The sequence below is a fragment of the Poecilia reticulata genome, chromosome 12 (genome assembly GCF_904066995.2).
Source record: "Poecilia reticulata chromosome 12, P_reticulata-male-v2, whole genome shotgun sequence".
NCBI classification, from domain to species: domain Eukaryota; kingdom Metazoa; phylum Chordata; class Actinopteri; order Cyprinodontiformes; family Poeciliidae; genus Poecilia; species Poecilia reticulata.
Genome location: NC_088841.1, coordinates 14,674,665 through 14,688,958, shown reverse-complemented (window position 1 = coordinate 14,688,958; position 14,294 = coordinate 14,674,665). Strand labels below are relative to the sequence as shown.

At 38.5% G+C, this 14,294-nt stretch overlaps 1 protein-coding gene across 1 annotated transcript; it reads right to left on the bottom strand.

Moving 5' to 3' along the window:
- Window positions 1-951: 951 nt before the first annotated feature.
- Window positions 952-14,013, bottom strand: rab14l (RAB14, member RAS oncogene family, like). The gene is made up of 8 exons (XM_008424288.3): window positions 13,855-14,013; window positions 8,469-8,527; window positions 7,951-8,004; window positions 5,939-6,116; window positions 5,386-5,452; window positions 4,312-4,399; window positions 4,044-4,074; window positions 952-3,192 (listed from the first exon to the last, which is right to left on the bottom strand). The coding sequence occupies exons 2-8, from the start codon at window positions 8,518-8,520 to the stop codon at window positions 3,015-3,017; spliced, it is 648 nt and encodes a 215-aa protein (XP_008422510.1). The 5' UTR covers window positions 8,521-8,527; window positions 13,855-14,013; the 3' UTR covers window positions 952-3,014.
- Window positions 14,014-14,294: the final 281 nt, after the last annotated feature.

The window sequence follows — 14,294 nt, the reverse complement described above, 5'->3', positions numbered from 1 at the left end:
AGATTGAAATTCAGGTATTTTCCAGGTTTAGAAAAAGAAACTTATTGACTTTCCTATATTTACAGAGCTCTCTATCCATTATTTTGTTCCTCAATCCATCTTTTATGTTAATTCAGCCACTATCAGATATTTATTCATTCTTCCAGTCTTTTTATTACATTTTTGCAGATCCAGAACCGCTCGCTAGAGTCTCCAGCAACAGTTCTTATTTAGGAGCTAGACTCCGCAACTTTTACATTCTTCCCTAGTTGCAACACTCCTGAATCAATAAAGATGGCTCGTTACCAGGGATTTCCCGAATTTGATGGCACGGTCAGGAGGTAATTCAACAATTTGATTCAGGTGTGTTTAAGCAGGGTCGCACCTAAAAGTTCCTTGTTAACATCTGTTGAGGACTGGACTTGGTTCCCTCTGCTCTAGAAAAAAAAAATGGACACAAAAGGTGTTATAAGAACCCAGACAGAAACTGACGATAGTCAACGTTGGACTTTAAAGGGATTATATCATGTGAAATCGACTTTTTTGAGCTTTATATCGTCAAAAACATACCCGGATGTTGGAGAAATCCTTGAATCTTCCGTGGCAGCCAGCGCCATCTTTCACGCATCTCCTCTTCGGGGGTGTAATCTGCCAGCATCCGCCTCACAGAGCAGCGCTCCCCCGCTCAGCTCCTTCAGGCTAGCGGCAGAGTTTGATATTAACTATTTCTCAGTCCAACAAGCCAAAGAACTATGTAATATGCTTAACGGAGAGGTTGTTGTGAGGACATGACAAAGACGGGACTGTTGAAGCTTTTTATTTTTGGAGATGGGACCAATTTCAAAATGCAAAGTTAAATTTGAGTCGTTTTTTATATGTATTTATTTTATTTTTTTTTACAACTGAAGGTAATGGTGCTGCCCCTTTAATTTATCCATGCCAACATCTTAAAAAGGACACGCGCACACACAGTCAGGTTATGTATAATTTATTTTTTTTCTGTCTAGAGTATTTTGTCATTAAAATCAAAATGTCAACATTTTAAAATCATATACACGCAAAGAACGCATTTAAATGTTAGCACAGCTTCTTAAAAATTTATACATATTTACTTGTTTTTGTTTTGCTTTTTAATTTTTTTTTCCTTTTTACTTGTGGACAGACAAAGCAGGAAGTGGTCACTCAAATTGTAGAGGTGGAAGGCAGGGGGCGAAAGGAAGCCCGCCCCACCGACGATGAAGAACCAATCCCTGCTCCCCTAAATAGTTAAGACAGTGACGCTCCCTCCCTCCGGCAGGGGGCAGCCTTAATGGGGTGGAAAAATAAAGCCGACCGTGAACACAAACACGCCCCCGTTCTCTAATCTATACAGAAATGATGCAAAATTGCTGACATAAATACAACCTGCATACCTCAAACCAGTTTCTCTCCCCCTCGTATCGGCTAACTTGGTAATGTGCAGATGGGCTGGTTAATGGGAGACGGGGGCTTGTCCGGGTCTGTCCTTTACATACATTTATTAATAGAAACTATGTTACAGAATTTCCCCAAGCATGAATTACAGGCAACCCACTAGCACACCAACTGTACAGATCTTGGCAGAGCCACCAGATAAATTTCTGAAACCAAAGTACAGTAGCAAGGTCATCACCAGCAGTTAAGAAGCAAGATATATACAGCTGTTCAGTCAGACGACTGCTATGTTACAGAGAAATTGTACTTGAAGGAAGTAAACATTTTATTTTACAACTTCATGTTTCAAGTGGGGACGCATGCTGCTTTGTGTTGGTTACATGAGGCAGACTAACAAGTCTCCAGATAAATCGGCTCTTCAGTGCAGCTTTAGGGGGGAAAAAAACAGAAGACCCAAATAATTGTGATTTAATGAGTGTAGAATGTAATAGTGATCCTAAAAGAGAAATTTTATTCAATCAGGGTAGCGTGAAGAGCAAGTGCATCGCAAAAAGAAGAGCTGCTATAATAAGGCAACGATGACAAAACAAATGCTGGTAAAGACGTGTGGACATGATAGTGAGGGGAGAGTTTTGGGGGTCGGATGCATGAGGGCGGAGCTGAAGAAGAAAGTGATGAAAATTGTGATTAAAGTGATGTCTGAGTCAAAAAAAAGAAAAAAGACATCCTCCATCCAGCCAACTGTAATTCATTCCAGCTGGAAAACACCAAAAACGTTTTGCAAGATTTCAAAAGATAGCAATAAGAAAGTAATTCCTAACATTTATTGTGGCCGTTTATTTTTTTTGAGTTTCCTTCATTGCATCTCTCATGAGTTACTGAAAAAAAATTACTTCTCTGCCAAGCAGAGGAGAAAAAAACAAAAAAAAAGCTACTCATTCCATCTGGAGCTACCCGTGTGGCTGATTAATAAATGACTTTATGACCTCCTGCCCTCGCTCAAATGAAACATCTCTTATCTGCATGATGCGGTGAAAAGAATCGTAAATTTGAAGAGCTTGGGAATATCAGATTCAATTTAAACAAAACTGATAAGTGGCGCGTTGAACTTCTGCAGTGTGTATATTTCATATTTATATATATATATATCTATAAAACCAAACATAAAAAAACAGTCTTGCTTTATTATCGATTGAACATTGAGTCTATCTAAAGTGTCAGTGACCAGTAACTCGTGGTGCCACCTACAAATCCTACTGATGGGAGGGAGGACGACTGGGGGGAGGGGGGGTAGCGGAACAGCGGCGTTATGGGACAGAAATACACAGACAGTTTTAGGACGAGTGAGACGGCAACAAAGAGAGAGACGAGCAAAAGGAGGAGGGAGAGATGTAGTCCACACAGCCCAGCTCGGTCTGGCGTTAAGTCGATGTTCGCCCTGGCTTTCCTCCGCAGCCCTGCTCTCACGCAGCTCCCGGTGCAGTGAGGGATGAACGTACGAAGGCGTCGGAATGGATGGAGGGGTTGCTCAAGGGAGGCCGGGCAGAACGGATAAAGAAGAAGGGAGGAACGCGGGGGGGAGGGAGGGGGGAGCGGTGGAGCGGGGGGCTTTTGCTTGGTCATTAGCAGCCGCAACCTTCCCTCTGGGGCTGGGGTTCACTGGTTAGCCGACCGCCCTGAGGCGCCGAGGGCTTGTGCTGCACCCCTGACTCGGCGGCGTTCAGGTCCAGGCTGCCATCTTGGATATTCTGGTAGATTTTCTTAGCGGCTTCAAGGAAGGCGTCCTCGACGTTTTCACCTCTGGAGAGAAAAGGTACAGTCACGTGAAGCCGAAAAGGCAAAATGCAGAAAAGGGTCAAGTTCGCAAGGGTCTTTTGTCACATTACAACCACAAGCAATTTCATATGATCCACCAGAACCAGGAAAAGGAGCGCATTGTTGTGAAGTGGAAGGAAAAACATGCGTGGTTTAATATTTCTCCTTCCTGTTCCTGACTGATTGCTGTGAAAGAACGGAAAAATTCGTACCACAAAAAAATAGAAGGTACTTACTTAGGTCAGGTGAGACCAGATTTTTACTTTTTGACTGACTTACTGATGGATAACTAGTACGTAACACACAATTCCCATGATAAAACATGGCGGTGGTGGCATCATGCTCTGGTCAGAGGTTGGGGAGGTAAAGATGGATGAGAACTCAAAGCAATTCTGACTGAAATCTTTCTTGGTGCTGCTTAAAACCTGAGACTGAGGCTGACCTTCAGCAAAACGGTTTAGAATAAAGCAAACTCATGGGATGGAATGGTCCAGTCAAAGTCCAAATGATCCAAATAAAATAGGAAAGATGTTCAGTGTTTATATATGTAAAGCTAAAAACGATAGGAAAATATGAAATCGCAATATTGTCATTACTGCAATGAAATTAGGATGAGAATTGTAATTAGCTATGTAACAAACAAGCCACACTTTTCAGGTTTTTAATTTGTTATGAAGGTTAAAATGTATGTATGCATACCGTTTTCTCTTCCAAATCACATACTATCTCATTTATATCAGATAATATCCGAATAACACACTGAAGTTTGAGGTTGTAATGTAACAAAAGGGCTGTGAACATTTTTGCAGTATATAAAACTTTAAGGCGGTTTTTACGTTTTTGCACTGGCTTCCAGAAACAATAAACCTGAGAAACAGAAAGAAGGAATCATTAAAATGCATTACCAACTCCTTACTCATCCCATCTTCAATGAAGCATATTTATCCCCCCCACTCAATTGAAACCTTGGGTTATGGTCTGACATTAAAGTTAACCATAACAGTGAAACGGAAAAGAAAAACCACTTTCAGTCCTTAAATTGGAATATTTCCTTGAGAAATTTTGCGCTTTGATTCACACGTGTCCAGGTGACGTCTGGCTCACCGTTCTCCTCAGCAAACTGCTTCGCCTCCTCATACGTGACGTCCCTCTGGGCCTCCAGGTCGGCTTTGTTTCCTATGAGAATGATGACCTGACGACACAGGAAGAGGAGGAGTGAGACGATCTCGTTTCTGCCGGGGACAAATCTGACGCGGTGCGAGCAGATAAAACTGAAGAACGTGCAGGAAGGCTGGACTTCACTTATCTATGAAGAGATAAGTGAAGTCTGGGGAAGACAGGGGCAGGTTGCCTAGCAGCCGCGTCGTCAAAAGATCTCTAAATGTACCGATCTCATATTTATCTCTAGAAATATCAACTTTATGTAGAAACTTCATGATTCTGAGTCAGAATTTAGGAGCTGCTTAAGATAATTAAAACTTAATATATTAGGATTATTGTTCTAGAGCATGAAGTTTATTATGGATCTCTTAAGCATTCACACTAAAAGTAGTGTTAGGAGCCCCCTTATGGTCTCTACAAGTAATTTCAGTGAAAAATACATAAAAAATTATAAACAAAAAATGTGCATGTAACCCACTGTCAATGCATTTCACGTCAAGTGCGTGTTATGTCTAAACTGATTTTGATCTGCTTTATATGCAAAACAAAAAAACCATCTTAAAGACATATCCTATAAAAACTTTTCAAGTGGAATAATTAGCTGTAAATTCAGTTTGAAATTATTAATAGTGGCCATTTATTTCCATTTGGTGGCATTAAAGTGTACTTTAATGGCAGGAAGCGTGTGACGTTCCGTTTAAGGTCGGATGAAAACACCAGATGCATTTCAAGGAGCCTGAAATAGAAGTGGCCTGTTGCACAAGCACAGACTTCTCTGATGGAGAGCTGGATGACTTAGAGTTAATCAAATTTGCAAAGAAAGATCTAGTTAAGAAACCAGGCCTGTGCTTTTCCAGTAAAACTGAAGGAAAACAAAATGGTAGAGGAAGAGAAGATGAAGTAACTAAGGGGAAAAAACCTGGTTACAATAAAATAAAAAAATCGAAAGATGAAGAGATACTTTAAATTTGTTTTAATATATACAACAACAGAGTGTAAATATGTGTGTATGCTTACAGTATTGGGGTTGGTGAGGTTTCTGGCGTCAGTAAGCCAGCTGCTCAGGTGGTTGTAAGTGCTTCTCCTGCAGGACGACAACATGGACAGGCGTGCAAAAGTTTGAGGATTAAATGGGTTCATCAGAAGCAATATAATCCAACGCTGATTTCTTAATCCTCTATCGTTTTCTCTCAAACAAGCAAGGTTTTCTAAGCTAGAGACTTAGAAAACCTTGCTTTCTAAGGGGGAAAATGAGGGGAAAACATGATAATATCAAGTCTTTGCGAGGCACACCCTTTGATAACAGGAAATTAACATTTGTAAAGTAGCAGCAACATTTTGCGCTGCATATTTTTCCCCGTGGAGGACACTTAGAGATTTACAAATGCAACTATTGCAAACCTACGATACCATCAAACAGCTGAGGACAGTCCGACCCCAACACTAATCATCTGCAGCTCTCCATCTTCCTCAAACATGCACATTATGTGCAAGTACATAATTCAACTTTTTTTTTTTTTTACGTCAGAATCATGCAGAAAGTGCAAAGAAAGGAGAACCAGCAACCTACCTGGTAATGTCGTAGACCATAAGTGCCCCCGCAGCCCCACGGTAGTAGGAGCGGGTGACGGCCCTGAAGCGCTCCTGTCCTGCTGTGTCCCAAATCTGCAGCTTGATTTTCTGTCCGCTCACCTCGATTATCCTCGTCCCGAACTCCACGCCGATTGTATGAGGGCAGTCTGCCATAACTGGACAACAAGAAATAAGAAAGACTCAAGTGAGATCATTTATGTGTGTATATATATATATATATATATATATATATATATATATTTTTTTTTTTTTTTTTGGAATAGTCACATGCAACCGTTTACTGTTCTTTGCTAATCCTCGTACGTCGTCATCTTCGTTTGGAGCTCCGTTTTTTGCATTCACATTATAAGCATAATTAAGAGGGTATAAATAAGTTTAACTAAACTTATAAATCCTAAGCAAATTGAAATATATTCAGAATTTTGTTCTGCCCTTATTAGCCTAACTCGATTTTATATTTCAATTGCTCTCCAGATAGTAGCCAAGCTATACATTCATCTGTCTGTATTTAGTTTCTGCACCAGGTTTAAATCTGTTATTTTACTCCAGAGTGGCTTTGATTATGAAGAGCCACTCTAGTAATACTGCTGGAGCACATACTGACTGCCATGTTATTGCACTGCTTTTCTTTCATTACTTATGTACCTTTTTTTCTTTTTTGAAGAACGATGATAGTCACACAGTCACACTCGGAGAATTAGAATACACATTCTAATGAGGTTCATTTGTCAGATTAAAAGTACCTTTTGGAAAGGCTAAGCACACTTTTAATTAAGATTACATTTTTTTATTAAAATGTTTCTTATTAGTCTGATGCAATATTCTAATTTTAAATTCGTTTTCATTATGTCTTGTGTGTAATTACTCTATGTAATGTGTTTCGCTTAGTGATAAAATTTCTTATATAAAGTGACTTTTGAAAAATATTCTAATTTATTGAAAGGGTCTGTATCCACGGCAAGCTTCAGTGCATAAAAAAGGTTTTTAAAAAGTTGTTTTTCTACCAAGTCATTCCCATTAGTTTAACATCCTTTAAACGAGATGCCAGGAAACGTCAGAGTGACCAGAATTTTCTCAAGCTGTTTTAAGTTTGCCGTGATGCTCCACTTGAAAGCTCACCTAATAAGGCACAAGGCCTGTTGCTCCAGCACTTCTTTTTTCCCCTTGGAAGAAACACGGCAGCAGTTTGGAAGTGAAACGTTACGTTGTTTTGAAATGACAGTTTTAAAGCCACGAGCGGCATAATCCTGCTGAGACTGCAGGATCTACTGTAATAAAGTATTAATTGTTCGCAGTCCTCCTAGCACCTAATAAATCATCCGCAGCCACGTGAAAACGAGTGATGCAATCGGAGGAAACTTTTCTCTGATTGGCATTTCATGATCTGAATCTGACTGTGCACGACTGAACCGGCTCTTATGCATTTGGACGTGAATCGAACCTTTTCATCCATTTTGCAAGATGACGTTTGATGCTTTTTTCCCCCCCTTGGAAATTGCATAGAATGAAGGTAAACATACATTTTTGCATTTTAACTGAATTCCTCTGAACTGGCAGCAGCTGCATCGAGGATTTAAGCTGTACGCAAAGTACAAGCCAAAAAAAAAAAAAAGAAAAGGTTAAATTTTGCTTCAAATGACTGAACCTTTTCTAAAAAAAATAAAATAAAATAAAAAATCTAAAGTGTGTGTGTGTGTGTATTCGTCCAGGATGTGATTATAGACATGAATGAGAAACACTGCATCTGGCTTTTTAATAGTGGCACTAAACACAACTGAGCTGAATGGCAATGGGAGGCTGCAGCTGGCTCATACACAGAAGAGACTCTCACTGTTGAGCTACCATTCATCTGCTCCGCCGCCGACATCCGCTGGCGTAAAAGAGAAATCTAAAGAGGTATAGGCACTCCAGAGATACTCTGGCAATCTCGCAAGCACCGAGGTGCACACAAAGACACACGGAGGAGTTAAAAATCAGAGCAGTACTTACATTTCTTTTCTGTGAACTGGTGAAGCAAACAGGACTTTCCTACCCCCATGTCCCCTATTGAGAGAGAGACACTCAGGTTTACCAAGGAAACAGAGGAGCAATCATTTCTATTCAAGCTTGCAGTGTTGACCCCCATACAACAACAACGCTTTACATGTTATGGACTACAAAGACACAGGCCGTCATACCAAAAAAAAAAAAAGAAAAAAGAAAAAGGGAGAGAGGTTTATGAATTCCATGTTTTTTTATTATGAGTGCAAGACTTATTTTGCCATAAATTGTACATTTCTACACTCATCTGGTCTCTGTTTCCAACTGTAATGGCCAAGTACGTAACCAGCAGTTCAATAAACAAAAACAAAGTAGTGGTAGCGTTTGTTGATGTTATGCATTTTAAAGTAAAAGGCTTATATGAAGAACAGTAAAAGGAATTAAGACATTTATTAAATGTAAGTATAATGTTTTTTTTGGTTTTGTTTTGTTTTTTTAAAGCAGACAATTTAAGCAAGGTCACTTACCAATAATGATGTATTTGAAAATGTAGGAGTAGTTATATGGTGCAGTGGCCATGGTGGCTCTGGAATGAAAACAGAGAGGCGTTTTCAGCAAATCAGCAAATATGACATAAACAGAAGAACTGGGCTTCAGCTGCCAACATCAGATTTAAAGAAGGCCACATTATTTATGATATTTATTGATGTAAAAATAAGCGCTTAAACAGAGACTGAATGATTTTCATTCTGCAAGTTTTCAGAAAAACTCGATCCTGAGTATGTCAACCTTATGAATAATAACAGATACCAGCTTTAAAAGTGACAACCAGTATTGATTTTGACAAACCGTCAATAACGTCATACACTCAAAAAACATTCACATTGACGTATAGATTACAGGATATAAATATACACATATATAAAATCCTGCAATGATGATAACATTGGTTAATATTGCGATTGTGGTATGCGTCCATTTTTTCTCGTCCTCTCACTCTCATCTGTCCCGCCTTCACTCGGTGACCTTTGGCATTTTGAGCAAAGTCATTTGTGTCCGGTGTGAACATCTGCTGCTCTGAAACTCTGCCCAACTGCATAAATATCACATCAAAGTGTAAAATGCAAACTCGTAACACTTGAGAAATATTGGGCAACAATTTGGTGAAACCAAAACATTCCTTTGCACAATGAATATTAGAAGCACAATAATGTAAACGCAATATATTGCGTAGCATTAATACAGAGTAGGGATGAAAAACGATTCAATGCCATGCAATTTCTAAGATTCTCAAAAAATATTACATTGTTTATAGTACTTTTTTTATAACCCTCATCAATTTGTCTACAATTATGATGAAAAAATGTTTTTGTTGTTACATCCCTAAAAAAAATAAAACTAGCCTGTCTATATTGACAATAATCCTTAACTGTGAATTTACTAGATATCATGACACTTAATTATAATATCTGTCTTTGAGTTTTATTATTTAAAAATAGATAATATTAGCTACTTAATAGCCAACAGTAATATAAACACAGATACATTCCTAAGGTTATTCGGACCAACAGCTGAAATCAGTTTGGACTTACCAGTGTGCAAAAATTTAACTGAATTAAACTCCGAGTTCATTTCTGAAGGAAACTAACAAAAAACACCTGAAAAAAATCTCAACGGCCTTTTACCCTGAATTGAAAAAACAGTGACGTCATAGCTATTGAAACGCCACAGCATGGTGATAAAACACTGAAATAAAGGTGGACTAAACAGAACCTCTTTCTTTCCTCTAATCACACAAGAACACATTCACTATTATACATACAACTATAAATAAAAGCTCTGACACTGTCCATCTGCTGTCTACACTCGATTATCCATGAAAGACCTCCCCCCCTCCACCGGTTTACTAATCAACACCATCATTAGCGCTACTAATCAATCAGTTTTCATCTTAAAGTCACCGCCTGTCGACGACACACGGATGAAAAAGCATTTAGGTTTACTCAAAAACTCCAGATATTTTTAAGATGAAAGTGTGTCTCAACTTTCTTTTCCGCCACAACAACGCGCCAGGGATCCTCCTCGCCGCCTACAGACTCATGTTGACTGAATTAGTGGTTTGTGTGTTAGGCTCTCAGATTCTCATTTTAGATTAATAAGCTTTCACTGGGAGTGGCAAATCCAACTCGCGACGGAGCAGGCAGCCACCGACTAAAGTGACGTTATCTTCACGATTTACCGACGGCGTGAGCTGGACGTGGTGCAATCAAAGTCGAAAAATAATCGCTCAGTGGTAATTTCATTTTATTACATGAGAAAAACGATCACTATAAGAGGCAGGAAAATTCAGTTGAACTTTAACATCAAATTCACTGATTATATGAAGCCATTTCCAGACATCTAGGCTCTTTTTGGGGGCTGAAAATACTTCCAGACTTTGTCAAAAGCACAATTTTTCCTCTTGTTCTCCTCCTCCTCGCTCAAAGTTAGTGTGCCTGAAGGCCGTGCTTTTCAGCAAGTGAAGGTTCAGACTAATTTGTGCTGCAGCTGACATCACTGTGCCACATCACAACCCAGAACTGTCTGGCGTACTCGCTCAGACTTCGGCACCTACAGCAAAGTGACCATGTTTGACTGGCTGGGCTACTGCTGACATAACCGCACAAAAATGAGGATGGGCTGAGATAAGATAAGCACAGGAGGAAAATGACACAAGCGACAAGAGAACAGATAAAGGCTTGTACTAAACTGGAAGCAAAGGGACGTAGCTACAAATGGCAACGTGAACATTTTCCGACCAAATAAACTTTGGAATTGTATACACCAATTGAGTGACTTAAATAAACACTTTGGCCCAGATTTAAAATAAACTAACTTGATTGTCTCATAACCGGATATTATACAAGTGCAGGTTTTTATCTATTGCAACACACCTACAACATGAACAAACCTGTGTCTATCAGTCAAGTCATGCTTCTTTTATTTATTTTTTGCTTCCAAGAAGTCAAAATTGCATTTCCAAACAGTCTTGAATAACAGGTCCTCAGGCTTTGGATTTTTTCAAAGGTTTTTCTTGGAAAGCAGCGATTCACCCATGTCCAGTCCAGTTACCTTACAGCGGTGGAGAAATGTTTTTGATTAAGAAGTTGCTTAAAACTTAGCAATTTTGCTGACACTAAACAACTATTTTGACCCCCCCCCCACACACACACACTTTTTATTATTTATAAAAAGTGGAAAAAGCACAAGCCTTTTAAATGTGAACCTACATATAAACATCTTGTGATGTTCAAGTACAATCTGTGTTTCTGCTAATGGCCCAAGAAAAGACTTGGCTCACACTGAAAGCCCTCCACGAACTGCAACCCGACCTGCTTTTCAGCACCGACAGTACTGGCTAAAAAGAACCAGTAGTGGTTTAGGACAACATAAAATAAGTGTTTATATATGCGTCATCTGTTGCTTAGGAACATTCAACACAAATTTTACTAAGCTACATATGTTCACAAGGACTCTAGAGTTCCCCCTATCCATCAGAGTTAATCACGTCAGATGCTGATAGAACAACATTATGGGAAAAGAGAAGTTTATTAAATAAATGGCTCTCGTCCCAGACATTGAAAATTCTGTATCCAAATTTTGAGGTGATTATGGACCATGAACCAGTCACACTGTAGTGCCTTTAATATCCCAGCAGAGCGCTTTAAGTCTTTGATTGAATTTTATCACGTGACCCTCATGTGCCCACCTCATCCCAAGTGTGACAGGGAGATAATCTCTTAAGAGTGCATATTCCCAGCAAGAGTAAAAACTAGATTTGTGGTCAAACAAAAAAAGGACAAAAAAGAGAGAGAGAAAGGATGAGTATTCATCAAGATGTAGAAAAGTCAAGGCCATGTGATTAGAATGCAGCTTCAGCACTTTTCATATTCCCCTAAGACATCAAGTCTCTTCCTACTGAAGAAGTTCAACGGCCTCTACTGAGATCACATCCTTTTCGGTATGTGGTTCATTTAACTTGTGATGATTCCTCAGGAAACGTATTTAAAAAATCAAGGGTTGTTATAAGGTATGAGCAATATGGAATCAAGTTTTAATTGCAATATTAGAGTTTGTTGCAATGATGACAAGAAACTAGAAAACTTGAAGAAAAATGTTTTCTGTTTAACTTTTTAGCATTATTTCACTGCACTATTAATAAAAAATATATATATAGATTTTACCAAAAAAAATCTAGAAGTGGCTCTGTTGAAGTATTTCATCTTACAGGACCTTATCTTTTCTATAAGTTTAAATATAAAATTAACCTAGATGTCAAATCACAGCAAGCAAAGTTGTAAAAAAAAAAAAAAAAAAAAAAAAGCAATATTCTGCAGTTTGGTTAAATTGGGTTGCTGTAAATGCACTTTAAATACATTTGATTAAATGCCACAATAAGTAGTTCCCAAGAAAAACAGTCGACAGACCCCAAACTCCCAGACTAGGTCTTACAGTCTATTGTTTATGTCATTATAACGACCCTTTCCTGTTTATCTTACCAAGCTGCTGCCGCTGCAAAAAAGTATGCAATTACAATTACGTATGCAATATCTTAATATAAATCACCAGATTTATTTTTAACCGAAAACGATGAATGCTTAAGGGTTAGAAAAATTGTGGTATGCAAATTATGTAGCTACTACTTCTACTTGACATACAGGGCCCCTTGATGAAAATCATGTGACACCAAGTCCTAATGAAAACTTGCAGTACGGCGTTAAAACTCCGCATATATTAAATAAGGATGTCGTGTTAACGAACAATAAATTATGTGATCGCAGTAGTTCAAGTGATTTACGCACAGATCACTAAAATGATGCAGCATTTTAAAGCATGGTTAGCAAAGCAATTCAATTGAAAAGAAAACTTTCTCCACAATAAGTTTTGTTTAAAAAAAAACTATATATATATATATATATATATATATATATATATATATATAAAAGCGCTTTTATTTTGTTAAAAACAAAACCAAAAGAGGTGGCTAATACGCGGATGGCTACGAGTTAGACTGTGTATAATGCTGCTCTATTTATCCATTTTCACTCCTTTGTAAATACACAAAAATTATAAACAGCGCACCCAGAACTGAACATGTGGGGTAATAGACGTAAATGTTTTAATTTGACATGTTCAACCCTGAAAATTTCAAGTTAGCTTAACATTAGCTTGACAACCGGCAAAAAACAGCAGTGGGTTTACTAGTTTACTGCTTTATTGAAGCATAAAAAGACAAAAACATCTGCAAGCAGACAGAAGGAAATACAGTCATACATTGACGTGAAAAAACAACACATACGGTCGAATCTGATCAAAATAACAGCTCTAGAGTAGGTGTTTTGAAAGCGAAGTTTGCATTAGCTCTAGCTTATTACCTAGCTGACGTCAATGTGTGTTTCTCGAAAGCAAACGCTGCAAAAACAATACGGAACGCACTTGCTACCATTTTCACACTTCAAGGCAATTTCTTAATGTGTGAGAATATCGAAAGCCACAAACAAATCTGGGACCAGCTTTATTTTCTGCAAATACTAAACAGACTAACGTCGGCTAGCGTTAGCTTTAGCAGGGTGATTTGCTAGCTAATAGACGCGTTGCACATTTATCTTGTGATCCTAAAGTAGACAAGTTACACGGCACATGAGAGGTGATTTTCCACACTAATAACTAGATAAAGTCCACATTATTAAATAAATGAAACAACCATTCTTTTAACAAGCTCCGTTAGCTTTCCACTTAGTTGTATAGTGGCAAATACAGATAATGCTACCCAATTTCTACAGACCGCCGAGTTAAACATGTGTGCCTCCATGTTTATTCAACATATTACTATTGTAAGGTTGCATTTAAATAATCCCCATTGTCTGTCCTTACCAGGAATTAAATCTTTAGGCGTTTTGGAGCTGTTCAGAAGAGGTTTGCAGGTTATCCTGGCTCAAGATGGCTGCTCACGGCACAGGGTTTCCTCAGCTGTATACAATGGGCTTCTGGGACAAAGAACCTCGTATGCGGCGATTTGCTGTTTAGGCACTATCAGTAGGAGTCAGAATGGACGAGATAACCTAAACGTTATATTATAATATCTCTGGAGATAATATTAAATCAATATAGAAGACATAGTAAGAGCTTTTATGAATGCAAATAAATAAAAAAATAGTTTTTAGCTTTATTGTCTATGGCCTTATGTGTGTGTTGTGGAGTCACTGCTGCATATTTTCTGCAAAAGCAGCTTTACACTTACTCCATACACACCAATAATGAATAATAATATGATAACCTGCACATGTAGGGGTGGGATTTGAAATTTGGAAGAT

Coding starts and splice junctions, on each gene's coding strand:
- rab14l (XM_008424288.3), bottom strand. CDS start 8,520: ATGGCCACTGCACCATATAACTACTCCTACATTTTCAAATACATCATT. Junction 8,005..8,468: donor TTTCAAATACATCATTATTG/GTAAGTGACCTT, acceptor CTCTCTCAATAG/GGGACATGGGGGTAGGAAAG. Junction 4,400..5,385: donor ACCTCACCAACCCCAATACT/GTAAGCATACAC, acceptor CTGTGTCGTCAG/GTCATCATTCTCATAGGAAA.